The sequence below is a fragment of the Lepisosteus platostomus genome, chromosome 12 (assembly GCF_059453375.1).
Source record: "Lepisosteus platostomus isolate fLepPlt1 chromosome 12, fLepPlt1.hap1, whole genome shotgun sequence".
In the NCBI taxonomy this organism is placed as follows: Eukaryota; Metazoa; Chordata; class Actinopteri; order Semionotiformes; family Lepisosteidae; genus Lepisosteus; species Lepisosteus platostomus.
In genome coordinates this window covers 32668232-32685887 of record NC_142622.1, presented here as the reverse complement: position 1 = coordinate 32685887, position 17656 = coordinate 32668232, and the positions used below count along the sequence as shown (strand labels likewise).

At 37.7% G+C, this 17656-nt stretch overlaps 1 protein-coding gene across 2 annotated transcripts in view; it reads right to left on the bottom strand.

Annotated features, from left to right (window-relative positions):
- Positions 1-17656, bottom strand: part of LOC148651413 (ubiquitin-conjugating enzyme E2 E2) — a 142766-nt gene that overhangs the window by 5849 nt on the left and 119261 nt on the right. For both annotated transcript variants that reach the window (XM_088601656.1, XM_088601655.1), the window contains exons 4-5: positions 11621-11753; positions 1087-1234 (exon numbers count right to left, since the gene is read on the bottom strand). In XM_088601656.1, the coding sequence (XP_088457782.1) occupies positions 1087-1234; positions 11621-11753 (281 nt within the window). The remainder of the gene's footprint in view (positions 1-1086; positions 1235-11620; positions 11754-17656) is intronic.

Below are 17656 nucleotides of genomic sequence, written 5' to 3'. Positions count from 1 at the left end.
CTCTTTACAGATATTTACATACAAAGGCCTAAAGCGGGCATTCTTCTCACATTAAATTAATTAAACGAAATGAGAAGAAATGTGGTTTTCTAGGTAGAATAAAAAACAGGGGAAAATTCTGGACAGTTACAAAAAGATATGTAGAAAACTGTAACAGACTTTCAAAATGTGCAAACAGACTTCTCGATTGCCTCTGCTGGGTACAAATTAAACATTAATCATTCTAAAATAAAAATGAAACTGCACATAAAAGGCAATAATCTTTTGTAGAGACTGTAATCCATCTTTCACCTTTGTGATTAATTCTAACCTCAGAATTGGTTAATTCTAATCTCATATAATATTAAATGATTACATATGACTTTTACATATATATCTGGTGATTAATGTACATTAATGTATGTGGATATCTTCAGCAAGATGTCAAAGCTTCTCTACTTCAGCTGGCATCATTGACTTCTTAGTTGCCAGTACATGAAGAATGTCTCTTTATGTTAATATATATTTGACATAATACAAGGCATCCAACAGTAAAAGCAGTGTCACCAGTATTTTGTTGAGCTTTACTGAGTCTGACAAATAGCATTGACTTTAAGGAGACAGGTAATACACGTTGTATTGAACAGAAGACAAAAGTCATCACTCAGGTTCATTATGCAGTCAGAAAACATCACTGGAAGACACATCTGCTCCCAGTCACTTATGTATGCTACACATATGTAAGCAACTGCATGATTCCAGAGCTTGGTGTCCATGAGCATATTATGCAATGAACACATTAAAACAAATTTGAAAATGTACGAAGGAATTGTCTTTGTTTAAACTTATTGGTTTAAGTCTATTTTTTTAAATGTTTTTTTTTTATTTCTTGTTTTAGTGCCATAACCCCTCACCTCAACCATGTTATCAGTCCTACTTGAACATTACTAGGACTCATAGTTTCTTCATTAATCAATTTCTAATAGCATACGTCTTTGCATTTTTCCTCGTTAGTGCAAGGATGTCAGTGCAAAATTAGGGACATTAATTTAAGTGATTTGTCATCTATACCCAGATTAGTGAACATTAGAGAAGGTGTTTCCTTACCAGGATTACAGTCTGTAAGGAGAGAGCAGATGGACAGCAGAACCTTGGAGATGGTGAGTGCTGGGCTCCAGTTATCCTTTAGAATATCCAGGCAGATAACCCCCTGGCTGTTTATGTTACAGTGGTAGATTCTTGTCCGGAAGGTCACCTAAAAAATAAAAATCTATTTATCGCATCACATTTACCACAACATTAAAGAGATTAACAAGTTACTATGAAGAATAAACCTTTATTATTTTGATATGGCTCCTCCAATAATTTCTTCCATTTACATAAATCCATGTCACTCATGTCTGAGGGATTCAATCATTTATTCTAAACTTAAATATCATCCAACCTCACAAAAACATCAGAGATCAAGGAATCATGATTTCAGTATGAAACATGACACAGTATCAAAATGAAAACATGACCAAATATTGTGTATGACCTCCCTGACACAATTTTACACAACCCAGGCCTCTGGACTAAATGCTGTGGAGCTGTCTGCCAACTCTTCCTATGCAGTTGCAGCTAATGTAGATGGCGAGGGTTAGCCGATTGTGGCTGTCTCCATTTGCTGGCATTTCTTGAAACTGTGCCATTGTAATTCTAGTGTGATGGGGGGGAGGTCTGCACTCTGCCTGTGAAATCCGAGTCACAGCTCACAGAGTGCGGCTCTCAATGTGCCTGCCAGGATTCCACCCTGCTCGCTTGCAAGATCTGAGCAGGCACAGCCCCACTCCGTAGACCCCAATACTCTTACACTAGCCCAGTGCCTTGCAAACGTATTCAGCACAGTTTTCACATTTGCTTGCTTTCAGCTCGCAGTCATGACACTTAGAAGTCGCAATTAATGTTGAATACAGAAAACCTTCTCTACACACATAAAGCAAAAAACAGAAAGAATTAAACAGATTAATTAATTCAAATCTTTTGCTGTGGGAAACCCAAATTAAATCAGGTGGACAAAATGACCTTAACTGCATACAAAGCAAGTCAGGGATAAAGTCATTGACAGGCAAAAATATCTAGGGTCTCTGAATTTGCCTGTGAGCACAGTCTTCTAAATCATCAAGAAATGGAAGGTACATCATACCACTAATTAGCATTGGTGCAAAACTACCACAGTGCATCACCCAGTCAATACCATACCTAAAGTCATCCATGATGGGGGTAGAATCATGCTATGGGGATGCTTTTCCTCAGAAGGGACTAAAAGCTTGTTAGAATTAAAAGAAAAATGGACAGAGCAAAGTCCAGGCAATACTAGCAAAAAACAGTTTGCTAAAGACTTAAAACTGGGACACTTTCAGCAGGACAAAAAGCTAAAGCACAAGGCCAAGCTACACAGGATTGGCTTAAGAATAAGAAAGTGAATGCCCATGAGTGGCCTAGCCAAACACTTTACTGAAATGCTACTGACAATCTGTGGAAAGACTTGAAAACTACTGTCCGTATGACTTGTCCCCAGGCAACTTGAGAGAGCTTGAGGAAATCTCCCAAGAACACAGGGCAAAAATTGCAACAAGTTGGTGAGTAAAAGTGATAATTGGAAACGAATTCAAAAACACGTGTGCTTAAAATTGCTGCCAAAGGAACTTTTCACACAGGAGTTCACAGGTAAAAAATAGCATAAACATATTGATTGCTTAAGTATTTCTCTTTATTTTTTGCTGCAAGTTACAGTACTTTATCTTACCATTAGAAGTCTTCATTTTAAAATGTGAATGCATCATTTTGTAATTTCACAAAATGGGACACCATAGGATGTTCTCAATACTTTTTGTACCACTCCCTTAACAGTGGTGAACTCTGCGGTGCCACAAGACCAGGTGTACTGCTGAGAATGAAGTCTGCACTGTCTAAGTTTCTAAAGGGGTGTCGTCACTTCTTTAAGATGCTCTGTGCCATTTACAGTGGCCTGCTGGAAAATCAAGCCTCATGGATTGGCTTGCAGAAATGCAAGAACTGCTTGCTTAGGGATTTTTTATTGTTGAGCACTTATTTAGCACAGTAGATTCTTGCCCACAACATTAAACTGCCACTGTTACACTGGTTGGTCTGAAAAGCCAAATGTCAGCATAATGACCACCACATCTCCATATTCACTGCCTTCTTGTCAGGTCTGTCAAAGACAAAACATAATTTATGGGTGACTAGGACACACCATCACTCTTTCAACTGTCACGTCTGGCACACAGAAGGTGGTGATTTTTTTTCTCTTAGCAGACCACATTACCCCTGGATAGCCTGAGAGCATACAGAACATTCTCATGAGAAGATACAATGAGGCAATGATGCAGATTTAGTTGTGATGGTCCTGGGCTGCTGTGGTGACTCTCTGTCTTTCAGGACATGGCTTCTGGTTTTCTGGTTTCCTGGTTTCTGTGCTCTCTGGACTAGTCTGTTAATTGTTCATGGAGATCATCTCATTCCCCGGGCAATTTCTCACGCAGACTCCCTTCTACCATGCTGATAGCAAAGTGGCCTTCATTAATCAAATTGGGCACCTGTACATTTTAGAAATTTTTGATTTAATTAAAATCATGTCTTTTTCTACAGCTCAGCTATTTATCCAGATTCTTAATTGGCTAATTCTGGTCCTTTTACCTCATCTCAAATATCAGGACTAAACACTAGAGTATGTTGCATTTTTAAGAAATCCACTCAGTATTTTGTTATAACAGGAAGCGTCACTATTCAAATAACATGCACACCTATCTGCTCACTGTTTAAAATGTACATGACATTATGGAAGTGTACAGTGCGTACATCAGTATGTGAAAGAAAAAAAAAACAATAATCGGAATACCTTTACCTAAATCTCTGTTTTAGGGCATTTGGCTGGTTTTAAGTCTGCATACTTCATGTATATCAGAAGCATCTGCTGTTTACAGGCCCTTCTGCTCACTGAAAGAGATACGCTGCCCCAGGGTGTGGAAAGGCTACTGGAGATGGCAAGTGTGCAGTAGTAATGAGAACAATATGCACAGTTGAATGTAAGCCTCATACAGGGACATGTTTTATTACAGTGAATTCAGGAGGCAATGCTATCTCAGGCTTTGAATTTTGATAAGAAGAAACTTAAACCTGTATTTGTACTAACTGACTAAAATATTAGGAACATCGAATGGAACAACATGTTAGTCCTCTGCAGGTAATGATATCTGGGACTGAACTGCACATTTCATGTGCCTGACCAATTTTCAACCGAACTGAACTCTGGACATTGTTTTGGCTATAGGAGGTGATGGAATGCCTGATGTTTTTCAGGACAACCATTTGCTCTGCCTCTAAGAGTCTATTAATTTGACTAAGAGTTCCTTAGAATTTGGACTCTGGGTTTATTTTCTTAACACACTAGTTTCAGTGTGTATGAAGATTTTCTTGTCTGAAGCAGTTCCAAGTGAAAACTGTCTTTTCAGCACAGATACCCCACTTACTATCATTTCATTAGTCACCCAGCTGGAAATCTGCACATATCAGTACAGCACACTACTATATCAAGTTTCAGCTGACACCTTCTGTTTTAACAGTGCACTAAAGTTTCACTTCCTTTTCTTCACAGGGGAGTTATACAAAATTGCTTTGATTAGAGCTGCTTCAGCTTTCATGATTTTTGCCTTTTGTGCGCACATACAAATATGAAGGTAAGTCAGTAAAGATAATTTGTGAATTACCCATGAAATATGTTTCACAGGTGGGGAAGACATATTTTTAAATTTATTCTTTTTGAACATCCAAACACTTCAGCCACCATTCCAGGAGAAAAGGATACTGTCAAAATAAAATGATGTTGACTGGTCAGTGAGCTGCACAGAACGTCCCTCAACAGGGCAAACTGATGGAAATCCCATGGTGCAAGATCCAGACAAGGTACCAGGATTGGAAGAACAGATAAAAACCAGGCTCTTTGATGCACTGTATTGCTGCATTCTTTGGCCTGATGCAGGAAACCCAGAGACAGAAACTTCAATGATAACGAATGGGGTCCAAGTGGCAGTGAAGGATGGTTGTGGGACCAGCCAACATCATTTTACTACAAGGGCTTGTGAAATTGCAGCCTTACATGTGTGAATGAGCATGTGTGCAAGGAGACTGTTGAATAATAAGACTTAACCCCTGATGTGTATTTGGTGAATAATTTACAAATTCACTTAATTGACTTTCATACCACAGATCAGCCAATTTAAGAATCATTTCACCTTAATCCATCTGTTTTCTATTTGCCTTATCCAGTACAACCTATCCTGGCATGCAATGGGCGCAAAGCAGGACACACCCTGGGTGTGACGCCTGTCCATTGCAGGGCACTCACAGACTAAACACGTATACACTCACACCAGGGCCAATTTTCGCAGAAGCCAATTAACCTACCAGTATGTTTTTGGACTGTGGGAGGAAACTGGAGTTTTGGACCTGGAGGAAACTCATGCAAACATGGGGAGAACATACTGTACGAACTCTATGCAGATAGCACCTCAGAAAATGAAACCAGGACCCAAGTGCTGCTAGGCAGCAATGCTAATCACTGTCCCACCATCCTGCCCCTCCTATTCATATAAGGTAAATTCCTCTTTTATACATAAGCATCACTCCAGTTACAATCCACTGTGTGATGAAGATCTGCCCCCAAACCTTTATAGTGCCCTATGTTTAGCTCTCTACCTCCATGCAGTTCCCATGGAAATAATAGGTCCACAGGCCTCACTCCTGTTTCATGTTTTGGGATTCAGATTTCAAGATCTGTCTCATATATGGATCTATCTGTGTTGCAAATTTTGCAGATCGATATTAACCGTTTACGAACAGTATTATATAAGTGAGTCAGCCTGCAAATGAAACAATGTCACAGTGAAGCTTGGGTTTGACTGCATTTCTTTCTCTTTAAGAGGCTTTATATGGGCATAAGGATTAAGCCTGCTTGTCTGACCCCTACACTGGGTTTTAACAGGCCTTCATGGTGTGGAGATTTGGCTTATGTTGCTTGCCTTTCATCTTATTTAGAACTACCTTTGGGACTAACAGCTAATTTTGCTCTTCAGTGGAATTTTATACTACTTTTTAGGTTTACAAGGGTAAGGAAATAAATGTTCTTTTTCATTCCAATACAAGTCTTGGTTAAAACTAGCTGTTTCATGATAAAACTGAAATAATTATATTAATTTAACACACAAAGCACTGGTTAGAGACAAATCCTGTACTAGAATGGATCGTGAAGGGATGATATTTGACTAGCCTTGACCTAAAACATATTTTCTCTCCGAGGTTTAATGTAGAATACTTCATATCATGTAAGTAATCCCCAATGCAAAACAATGTAACACTACAAAGGACAAACAACTCATTCTAGATCCAGCGAAGACCTAAATGAAGGAACAGAACATTTTGCTCAAAGCCAGTAAAAACATCTCTCCAAACCCCAGCTTCCTCACCTCTATTTTTCAAACTGCCAGATTTGAAGCAAAGGGATATCCATCGTGGTCACGTTTGAAAAATTCCTTCATGTAAGGTGTGCATATACCTACTGTATGTAACAAGGCAATAGATTCACCATGATATTATACTGTATGTCATGTTAGAGAAGAGTAGTTTAGGAAACAGACAATTACTAAACATATGCTTAATGGAAACAGACAACATACAACATACACAACACACAAATAAGAAAGACGCTTTGAGTCTTCATTTTTTGTGCATTATGAGCAAGAAACGTCTTTTAGACAATCCCGTTAAAATACTCTTCTCTTTCAGAATCCAAAAAACAAAAGTAAATTGTTTTTACCATCTGAGCTGACAACATTTTTGTTTATTGTACTAAAAAACAATAAAACACACTTTATGCACACATGGCAAGCATAATAATGCACCAAAGAAACAACATTCAGGTTTAACATTTAATCAAACATTAAACACAGATACCACACTAAAACACATATCATGTGAAGACAAATCCATATCAGTGAATCCTGTTCAGCCTAGTAAATATAAATGACAAACATTATGGAATTAGTTTTGGGTATGACCTTCCTGAGTATTAGCACAATTCTTAGCACTGATGCATAGACTTGATCAGTGTCTGGACAGACATGTGGGATGTTTAACCACACCTCCTCTGTATCTGTGGCCAGACGACAAAGGTTGACTGTTAATGGCACTGGTGAGCTGGTTCCACAGATGTTCTATTGAACCCTGGTCAGGACAAAAGGCTGGCCAAGGCAAGACACATGCCATAAGTCATGCCATCATATAACACTAGCACAGTATGACACCTTTGCATTGGCTTGCAGAAACACGAGAACAGTTGGACCTTTGGATATTTGTCACTGAGCAGTAAACGTGCCCTCAATCTGCACAAAGGTTCTTGTATTAAAGGAGACTCCCACTCCACTCCTCCCACTTCATAGTCATCACCCACCACGATATCTTCACACACCATCAGGTCTGTCAAGGGCTAAAACTAATTTATGGTTAAAACACTCTACCCCTCTCTCAGCCACCACTACAGATGTTCAATGGTTCAAAGTAAATAGTGACTTTGTCTCTCGTTTGTCAAAATTGTCTTTGAAGGCATCGCAAGTGTATTGATTTCTTGCTTCTTTATTGCTACTAGCTAGAATTTTTTGTGCTGTAGTCACTGTATGAATCTATGATGTTATGATGTCATGGTCTTGGGCTGACAAGCTCCCTCACAGACATACTACACTAAATCATGCTAATACCAGCCAGGCAATTTTCTAAAACAATAAGTGGGGCATGGTAACCTTCATTGTTTGACATTGTCACTTCTTATTGAACCATTATTTTCATACATTCCTAAACAGCTCGATTTTAATGCACCTCAAATACTAAACACTGGACATGGGATGTTTTTATAAAATTACATGACCTAAACTTAGTTTTATTATGCTTAGGAGCAATACTACTTAAATAAACCTATCTTCTCCCTATTTAAAAGATAAGTAACATTACAACACTACAGAGTCTGTACCCAATGAGATATCGATGTAAAACCTAGACCGGTGCATTTGCATTGTGCATTAGCATTGTTAAACTCATAAAACCTCTTTAAAAGCAAAGAAAAGTACAGAATATAATTGAATGGATTAACAATGGCCACATGCTGAAGAGTCCTGATCTGGGATATGTTGATCTATATCCTGTATGAAAGTCATGGCTTACAAGATCAAAAGACCAACTAGTGAGATGTAATGTGTTCTGAGCTCAAATTCAATCTTCAATGGAAAAGGATCAGGAATCAGAGAATGCCTAGAGGATAACAAACAGCTGCAGTTCAAGCAAAGTCAAAAATAGCAGAAGGAAATATCTTCTTCAGTCTGCAATTCACATAACCTTTACATGGCTCATCGTCCTTAACAATACATCAAAATTCACAGCAGACAAATTTGATCCAAATAACATGGTGATGAGATCCTGATTGTAATGGCAAACATTCCAAGCTATACTATCTCTTAATATGTAATCCAGGTGCTGAAGCTGTGAAAGCAGGTGGTGTGAAATTAGCCTTATTTCCTGGTAGAAGAGCCCCAGGCCTTGGGAGTGCACTGCACTTTCGTACGTGGGACGGGCAAAACTGATCTTATCACTTGTTTTAGTTAATACCCCAGTAGCAGGTGTTTAAAATGGGGCACCCCAGGGCTGTCTTCTGAAACCAAGCCTTTTTCCAAAATAATTGTAACTTATGATGCAGATAGTTATGTTCACCACTAAATTAAATGTAATCTAAGACCCTATCTTGGGATGAACATTTGAACATCATTACATGTTGCAATTAAAGAAAATGTAATGCATTTCATCCTTTACACATTTTCCTCCTTTCAAGCTTGGTCACTTAAATAAACTGTCACATCTCCTAAATATTCTTAAATGTTTTTTAGATAAAAAGTAGTGTTTATCCCTTTTTACATTTTAATTTTTTTTCTAGTTCTTTAAAAATGTAACTAATTTTTATATAAAGTTTTTTTATCGTATTTTTACATTTTGATCTTCTTCCTTTGGGCAAACTGCCCATCCATCTCATTTAATATGGAACGGGCTGTTTGCCCGTAAGGAATTAAAAGGACTCCAGTCTTCACAATAGTGTGTAGCTGCCAGAAGCAGCCTTTCCTGAGTGTCTATCCATTTTCTGTTCTGGAGTTTCAGAAATAGCATGGAGCATTTTACACATGATTTATTTAACAAAATGTATTAAACTTACTATTTTAAGGTGTCAAATACCACTTCTAAGAGTTACAGCCAAGGATATATACAGTACTTCTCTGTTGTACTTAAACATTAAGGACTGACAGAAAAAACAAACGTTCTCCTCAGTTCTGACTAATGTCTAACAGCATATTTAAACACATAAACTCGTAATAAATAATCGTCAATTTTTTCTTTAATTCAGGAAAATAAAACTGAATACCTAGGCATAATGTTAATATAAGATCGGGATGATTGAGATCAGCTACATTTTGAGTTAGGAATGAGCCCAGGCATGAGGTAGGGTTAAGCTGGAGACATCTGTGATTTTAAGTCCTGCAAAGATGTGTCAGTACCTGTGGGTAAATTCAAAAGCTGAATTTATACGTTTGTATTTTCCAATTTTTCCTTAACATTGCTCAAAAATATGCCCATCCTGCAACCTTAATAATTTAAGAAAATAATTCAGTAAAAGTCTCTTCAAGTTCCAGTCTGCACAGCGGTAAGAGGTTTCTGACTTACGAAAATACAATTACATGAATACATTAAAATACACTGTTATAAATGGTACCTACAAATCTGAATAGCAAGAAGGGTAACTATCATCAATATTTTCTTTAGAAAAAAGTGCAAACAAAAAATAACCACATCTATTATGTGATATAGACTAAATAACTTTTCACAAGTAGACATGAATTACTGTATGTAAGATTATTGCTGGTTACATCATAAGCTGTGGTTTAGTCTTGACTATTTGTAGCTGTGGTGATCACATTATAAACAATGACAGTAGTATGTCTTTCATGGTAGGATTTTGACAAAGGTGCTTTGTATTCCTGCAGGACACTTTGACAACTTTTCTATTGGTCCCTAACTCACAACACAAAACATGATGGTAGACCTTTCTATTAGGCAAAGACATTTGTTTTTGCTGGAGCAGGCTTAAGTGTCTAGGGAAACTTAAAACAGCAGCTAAAACCATAAAAACCACAGCTGTGTCAGCCCACAGGAGCTTCAGTTTATCAGTGTTTATTATAAACCATTTCCTTCTCATTGGTGATGTCTGATGTCACCAATGAACAGCTGAAAGGAAGTATCTTTCTGATCTGGAGTTCCATTTCTGACAAGCATACAAGAAAGCTAAAAACATTGTCTGTTAATTTAACTTGGTGGCACAAAAATATTGTATAATGAGAGATCTTTGAAACCACTTCATAAATTTAAACCTTTTAAAAGTCTGGAAGGAACATGATTTATTTCAGGTAATCATACTTATCTACTTATCTTAACTTATCTACACAACATCCACCCATTTTCTAATCCAATAAAAATATTGGATTATGTAGAATACAAATATTGCATTGTGGAGGAGCTGAAGCCTATCCTGGTACAAAACAGGCACAAGCCAGGGTACGCCCAGGATGAGACACCAGTCCAGGGCAGGGCACACACAGAGACACACACATCTACATCCACACTCACACCAGGGCCAGGTTTCCCAGAAGCTAACTAACCTTCCAGTATATCTTTGAATTGTGAGGGGAAACTCACATAAACATGGGAGAATATACAAACTCCACACAGATAGCACCCCAGGTCTGGCAAAGGTAACCACTGCTCCACCATGCTGCCCTATCTGCACATCATCTTAACACAAATATCATGTAGATTGATTCACAAGAGTGATTTGTTACTTGAACAAAATGAGCATTTCACTAAAATTTCAGAAACTCTCACAATCAAGGAAGGAAGCTTTTTCATACAGTACGGTGGTGATGGCAGGCACATATCTGCAGACGATTTGGGCTCTTAGCGTACTGAAAGACACTAGGTCGGAATGAACTCATTGGCGTGGGTTTCATGAGCATGGCATGTAAAGGCCCACATAAACAATAATAATCAAAGGTTCTGTAATCAGTAGGGCCACATCGCTGAAGCACATACATCTGGAATGCACATGCTTGCAATGCTTTCTTCTGGAACTCTTTTCAAGTGATATAACATTCCTGATCACACTTAAGCTCTCTTCACCTGTTTGTCTGTGATATTAAATATATGAATTAGTACGATATTGTTTGATAAACTGTACAGTGCAATTTGCAAATGAATGTCTGAAGTCAGAAAGGTTATTGTACAGCACAGAAAATATTTAAGGTTTCACAATTCATAAAGGGAAGAAGAGATAAACAAAAAAACATTTAAATCAAATTAGACATGCTGGTATAATAAGGTCTCTAACATTTCATTAGATAATCAACTTAATCTTTTACAAATTGATTTTTTTTGTTGCACAAAATTAAAGCACTTCACAATCTAAGGTAGTATAGTAAGACACTGCAATTCTACATACCTTGGGAGGTTTGAAAGGGTAGTCCGGTGTAAATGCGATGTCTAGGAAAAATACTCCTCCCTCGTACACTGAGCCAGGTGGACCCAGGATTGTCGACCTCCATTCGTAGATGTTATCTCCTTTAGGCCCAGCACTGGAAGGAACAAAAAATGAAATGAATAAAATTACTTTGCTTGTACAATCATGGTATTTATTATATGAGTCAATTAAAATTACAGATGTTACCCTGACAAGAAGCTGAACTGCACCAAAGTTCTGGCTATTAGAAAAGTCTTTAACATGAAATACAGTCTGACATACATAAAATGACAATAACTGAGATTCAAGCAAACCATTCTACTCATATGTGCAATGCAACCATGACAACAGGTACAGGAGGAGGCTAATAAAGTTACCTTACAAGAACTGACAGAATTTAAGAGCACAGCGATTCAATCGGACACTGATAGATATCAGGGTAAAATCTCGAAGGAGCTAAATAGTGTTTTTGACTTTTACCAAGATGACTGCATGGTTCAAAACAACTGTTCATCTATGTCCTGGATGTCCAGAGGCGGTAGGATAGATTTACCATACTGTGAAGGGAGTGCTGAAATCTTAACTCTGCCATGCAAATATATCAAGCAGGGTGTGCAGATTTCTATAACAACCATCAAATTTTACTTGTCCAGCAAGAGTCACAACAGAAGAGCAGGAAGATCCAAATTCCCCATACAATATCAGTTTTTGAACAGTAACAATCAGTGATCTGCCAAGCAATCTTATCTTTTGCAAATAGAACTAGGTTCTCTGGAGGCCCTTCTATCTTTTCAATGAAACAGCTATGATCATCTGTGCAAAGCAGCCAGTCTTTTTATAATTGACCATGGCATGACCTGTCACCAAGCATAACAAGTAGTTGCTTCAGAGTTCAATCCTTTACAAATCCTCGCCAAACCAATTCAGTAATGTTACTTCCTGGTGCCCCAAAATGTGGTTGTGTTGCCAGCATGAGGCTGTAACACTGCAAAGCAGGATTTCTGACTTCATCATATACTATATGAGTAAATACACTTTTCTCTTCATAAGGTAAATGCCACACCGCAATGTACAGTGGCTCTGTGGCTAAGGATCTGCGCCTGTGGCTGGAAGATTGCCGGTTTATATCCCACGGCCGGCAGAGAAATCCTACTCCGTTGGTCCCCTGAGCAAGGCCCTTGACCCCAACTGCTCCAGGGGCGCTGTATACAGTACCCTGCGTTCTGATCCCAAGCTTTTCTCCCTGTCTGTGTGTAATGGAGAGCAAGCTGTGGTATGGGAAAAATACCTAATATAAGAAACTGTATATGGCCAATAAAGTGATCTTATCTTATCTTACCAGCTATGCTGTTGCAGAAAGGCATGCCCTCTACTCAAACCTGCGATTCTCTTAACTCATTCATGTGTCTGCGCGTTTCTTAGTACTGCTGGGAGTTTTACTTCACTACCATTATGTACACATTATAATGGCTCAGTGTCATGTGAATCACAGTTGATGTATTTTGCTAGTTAACGCTACAGGGAATCCCCGAGTGGCTTAACTGGTAAAGGTGCTCTATGATCATGGGCTCCAGCCTGGTCACTAGCTGACTAGATTGCCCAAGTGGTGCACACAGATGGCTGAATTCCACCTTGGCAGGACAGGAGTTGTTGGCAGGGCTCTCTTAGCTCTCAGCAACACAGTGACCTCCAGTGCTGTCGGTGAGAAATATGCCTCTTCACCAGTCAGAGCTGAACCTCCTGTACAGGGTGTTACTTCCTCTGATGTGATAAAATACAACTGGCTAGAAGATGGTGAGAAGGAAAAGTCTGCTTGCACTTCCTCATTTACACTCCCCTTTGTGCTGCCTTTGGAGTTTTGTAGCTGGGCTTCTCACAGTTCGTATACTAAATCGGCAGGGCATAAAAATAACTGCAGGATCCTACATTTTTGTGAGCTGGTTAGCATTTTTGTCTTGTTTCTGTTTACTTTCCCAGTGAAAAACAAGTCAGCAGCGCATTAGAGTAGCAGGGAGACAGCTAATTGATTAAAATCAATCTCCTTTATAATCACTGGCTACAGCCAGCAAAAAAAAAAGAAGTATTTTTTTAATTGACATGGGGGTGTTCACCATAGCCTGCAGGTTAATTATATTAAATTCAAAGATTTTCTAGACCTTTTAATCCACATGGTCAATATATTACACTTTCAAAGTGTTATTTAAAGCTATTTACCCTTCATTTTAACTGTTTACTCTGAGTATTGGTAATGAATGCTTTATTGATAACTTTCTAATCATTCCCTTCATACAGTGCTCAAACCTAACTGCTGTGGAAAGGCTCCCACGTGACTGCTAAGTAAACAGTACTTACTATTCATATTTGCACACAGCAGGCTACAAAATAATTCCACAGTGAAGGACACATTCTTTGAAATCTTTTAACACTGCATTATGAGCCTAATTCTTTAAAGAGAAGGAATCTGAGTCATTGTTGTCTTGTTTTCGGTTAGTTTCAAAAACATTCTTGGAAATCTATTTTGTTTTGTTATTCATGTTTGTTGTGCATTGTACAACATACTAAACAGGCAACACTTGTATAATTAGGCCTTTAATTTCTTAAAAATATATAATTATTAACAGTACCTTAACATTAACAAAAGCTTAATAGTTTAAATTGTTTAATGCCCGGCAACAGCTTTTCAATGGGCAGAGACACATTTCCAATGAAAAATCTTACTTCCTTTTCCTTTTACATTTTTCCTATGGCACAATTTGTCCAGCTGGAAAGCAGAAACAGCAGGATAATCGGTATAATGTAACATTTTCACTAGTGTTCTTGCAGAAATCCACATGAAGTGTACATAGAGACACTTACACTTCATTTAAAAGGAAAAATGAGCTCTATTTTACCACAATAAAAATCTGATCGTATGAAATTAAGGGCATTTACAATTTTCTACAATCTTCTCAACAGGGTAAAACATGCAACTAAAAAAAATAAACCAAAATCCATCATAACAACTTTTCCTACAAATTCACAACTGATGCAGAAGAGTGTAGAAATCCACGTGACTCATTCTTTACATGCACATTATTATATAAATGAGATTATGAGGTCACACTGCCTCAGCCTGAAAGCATCCCTAAGAATGTAAACTATTCACCTCTCAGTTTATTGTAATCTTTGAATAAATAAAGTAGTTTTTACTCTACCTCAATGCATATTCTGTAGTTATTAATTTGATAGGACCTATATTTAAATAATAAAATAAAAAGCCTGTACATATTTTAAGCATTGATTACTTTAATATAACACTTATGTATTCCCCTTTATTCACATACTGTATATGTGTACATCACAATGGCTTGTAGCTCACACTATACGAAACTGGTTTTTAACTTGATTAACATGTTCCAAGTTTGTCTTTATCTGTAGTGAAAAAAGAATAGTTATGGACCAAAATATTTATCCTGATCCCTCTTTTCTGCTTTTTAATGTTAAATGTACATTTTCTTCATGTTTAATGTATAATAAATCTAAAAACAAGATATGATATATAAAAGTAATAGACACACAAAAAATAAATGCTCAAGGTACTTTGATGTTGTTCCCCTCTTCTCGGTCTGTGACACAACACCACCTCCTTTGTTCTCACATGCTAGCAAGATTTTTTGAACACTTCACCTCAGGCTTTCCACGTGCAGACACACAGTGAAGTTAGCACCCTTTCTTGAATTCTGTTTGTGTGTTGCACAACTCCTTGGGAGGTATTTAGAGATGCCATTTGCATGCATTAGCGGTAATTAGCATTATTCATTTGTCTAAATGACTTGAACTTGGAACTATATGGTAAGCCTTCTGCATGCCGATTTGTACTTTAGGCTAGCAGTGCTTCTCTTAGTTAACACAGGAGGTGTGCTCAGCATGTGGTAAGGGCGCCTTCCACCTGCAAAATGCATTACTACCATTTATTGAATGAGGCTCTCTCTGTTTCCCCTGAAGAAAATCATAAAATAAGTTGCCAGTTTCAATCAACTTTATTTACTGGAATAAAAATACTGTCGTCAATTTTTGTGGCTTGTGATCACCTTAATTAACGTCAGCACCTGCTGATACAGGCCAGCAGCTGCAAGACATCAACCATGACTGCTGCCACTCAAAGTCTGTTCTGATGAAAATCCAAGAGCAGGGCTCGTTTAAAAATCCAACATGTTACAATTCCACCTGTGGTTTCAAAATATACTGCAGCAAATTCTCCAGAAGTAAATCTTCCAAAATGAAAAAGAAAGATCTAAATACTTAGAATTATTCACAGTGGTGATTTCAGGCTGGTGTACTTCTACTGCACTGACCGCAATCAGACTTTAAATCAGTGTCACATCTGGATTAATTTTAACCACTATCTACCCCTTTTCAGCAACAGGCCTTCCTTGTGTAAAACCCTTACTCTATAAGAAGCACACAAGATGGAATTTCACCATTTTGGGGAAGAGCAGGGGCTTAAGGAAGACATTTTAAGAGGCAATTTATCGCCACAGGGATATTCAGTTTCTGACAGCTGATATAAGGACCCCATTATTTTATTCAGATATAGTGACAATGGAGCAAAAAAGTGCTATACAGCTACAGTAGCTGAGTGTACTGCACCAAATCAGAGATATAATTCTTCATGCTGCACCCTTTTCATGAAACCAATCAATAATGATTTCTAAATTCCTTCTTTAAAAATGTGCATAGAGTACATAATGTTGGTATGTAAAAATTTAACACTACTAAGCATGAAGTTGTTTTCATAATTTTCCATCTTTGGTACCAGAAGTTATACCTTTATGCAGCATTGTGATATTTAGTATTCAGCTCACGTCAGTAGGTTCTCGCCACTGTTAAGGCTATGGACAGCACATTACCTTCAACAGCAACATCTGTGCTGGTGTTTTATGTTTAATTCATGACATATATAAATTATAATTACTGGGAAAATCAAGTATTTACTTTGACAAAAAATAACAATTTATTTCATAATAGTGCTAGAAATATGTAATTGGATCTACCCAAATACGGCAAACATATAATTGAAATAACTCAAATATATCACATTCAAAATCCATTACAAGAACTGGACATACAAAACAACTAAATCTTTTCTCAGCTGTTACAGAGCAAGTTGTATAACTATAAAAGTCCATAATAAAAGGCTTTTAACAAATGATTATTTCTACTGGATTTTAAGTACAGATAAAGGACTTGCAACACAAGGTTTAATATCTTTTCTCACACATAAAAGACGCAGAAAAAAATGCATTAAGACATTTAACTATCAATAGCTACACATGTACTGCCACTCAAACACAATCGCTGAGCCTATAAACGTATATCCAATCATCTCATTGAAGGGTCACACTGAATCAACTTGAAAGGCACCCTAAGAATTTTAATTTGCCTACTTCTCAGTTTACATTAACCTTTGAATAATAAAGTGCAGCTGAGGCTCCTGTCAGGGAAAATAAGAGAAGCGAGCCAGTAATTAATAACACATCTAAGACCCAGCTCTGCAGAAGAGAGCAATCCCAGTGTATTGCCAAGGCTTTTGGAAACTCAGCTGAGTATTAAGACACTAATTGTAGCCATAAAATAAGGTAAACAAAGGAGAGGCCACTTCACCACTTAATCTTTATATTCTGTATTCTGATGAACCCAAAATAGGCTCATTCACAAAACAAGCAGGTAACAATCAGATCACAAGGTTTACAAATTGAAAGACGCCATAGGTTTTGCTTTGCATGAGGTAAAAAAAAACAATTATGCATGTCAGAGGCAAGTACACACAGGATGATACATCTGGGGTCCATCCAGCTTCTACTAGATTTAACAAGCAGAGAGGCTGAGGTCAAAGGTGATACAGAGACATGCCAATACATACACCATCATTGGCTTTCACTGTACTGGGTTGGGGGCAAAAGAAAATCAAAGCAGCCAAGACATAAAATCCAATCCTAATCCATTGTATCTACTTTGACACAGCGGAAGGAACTTTAT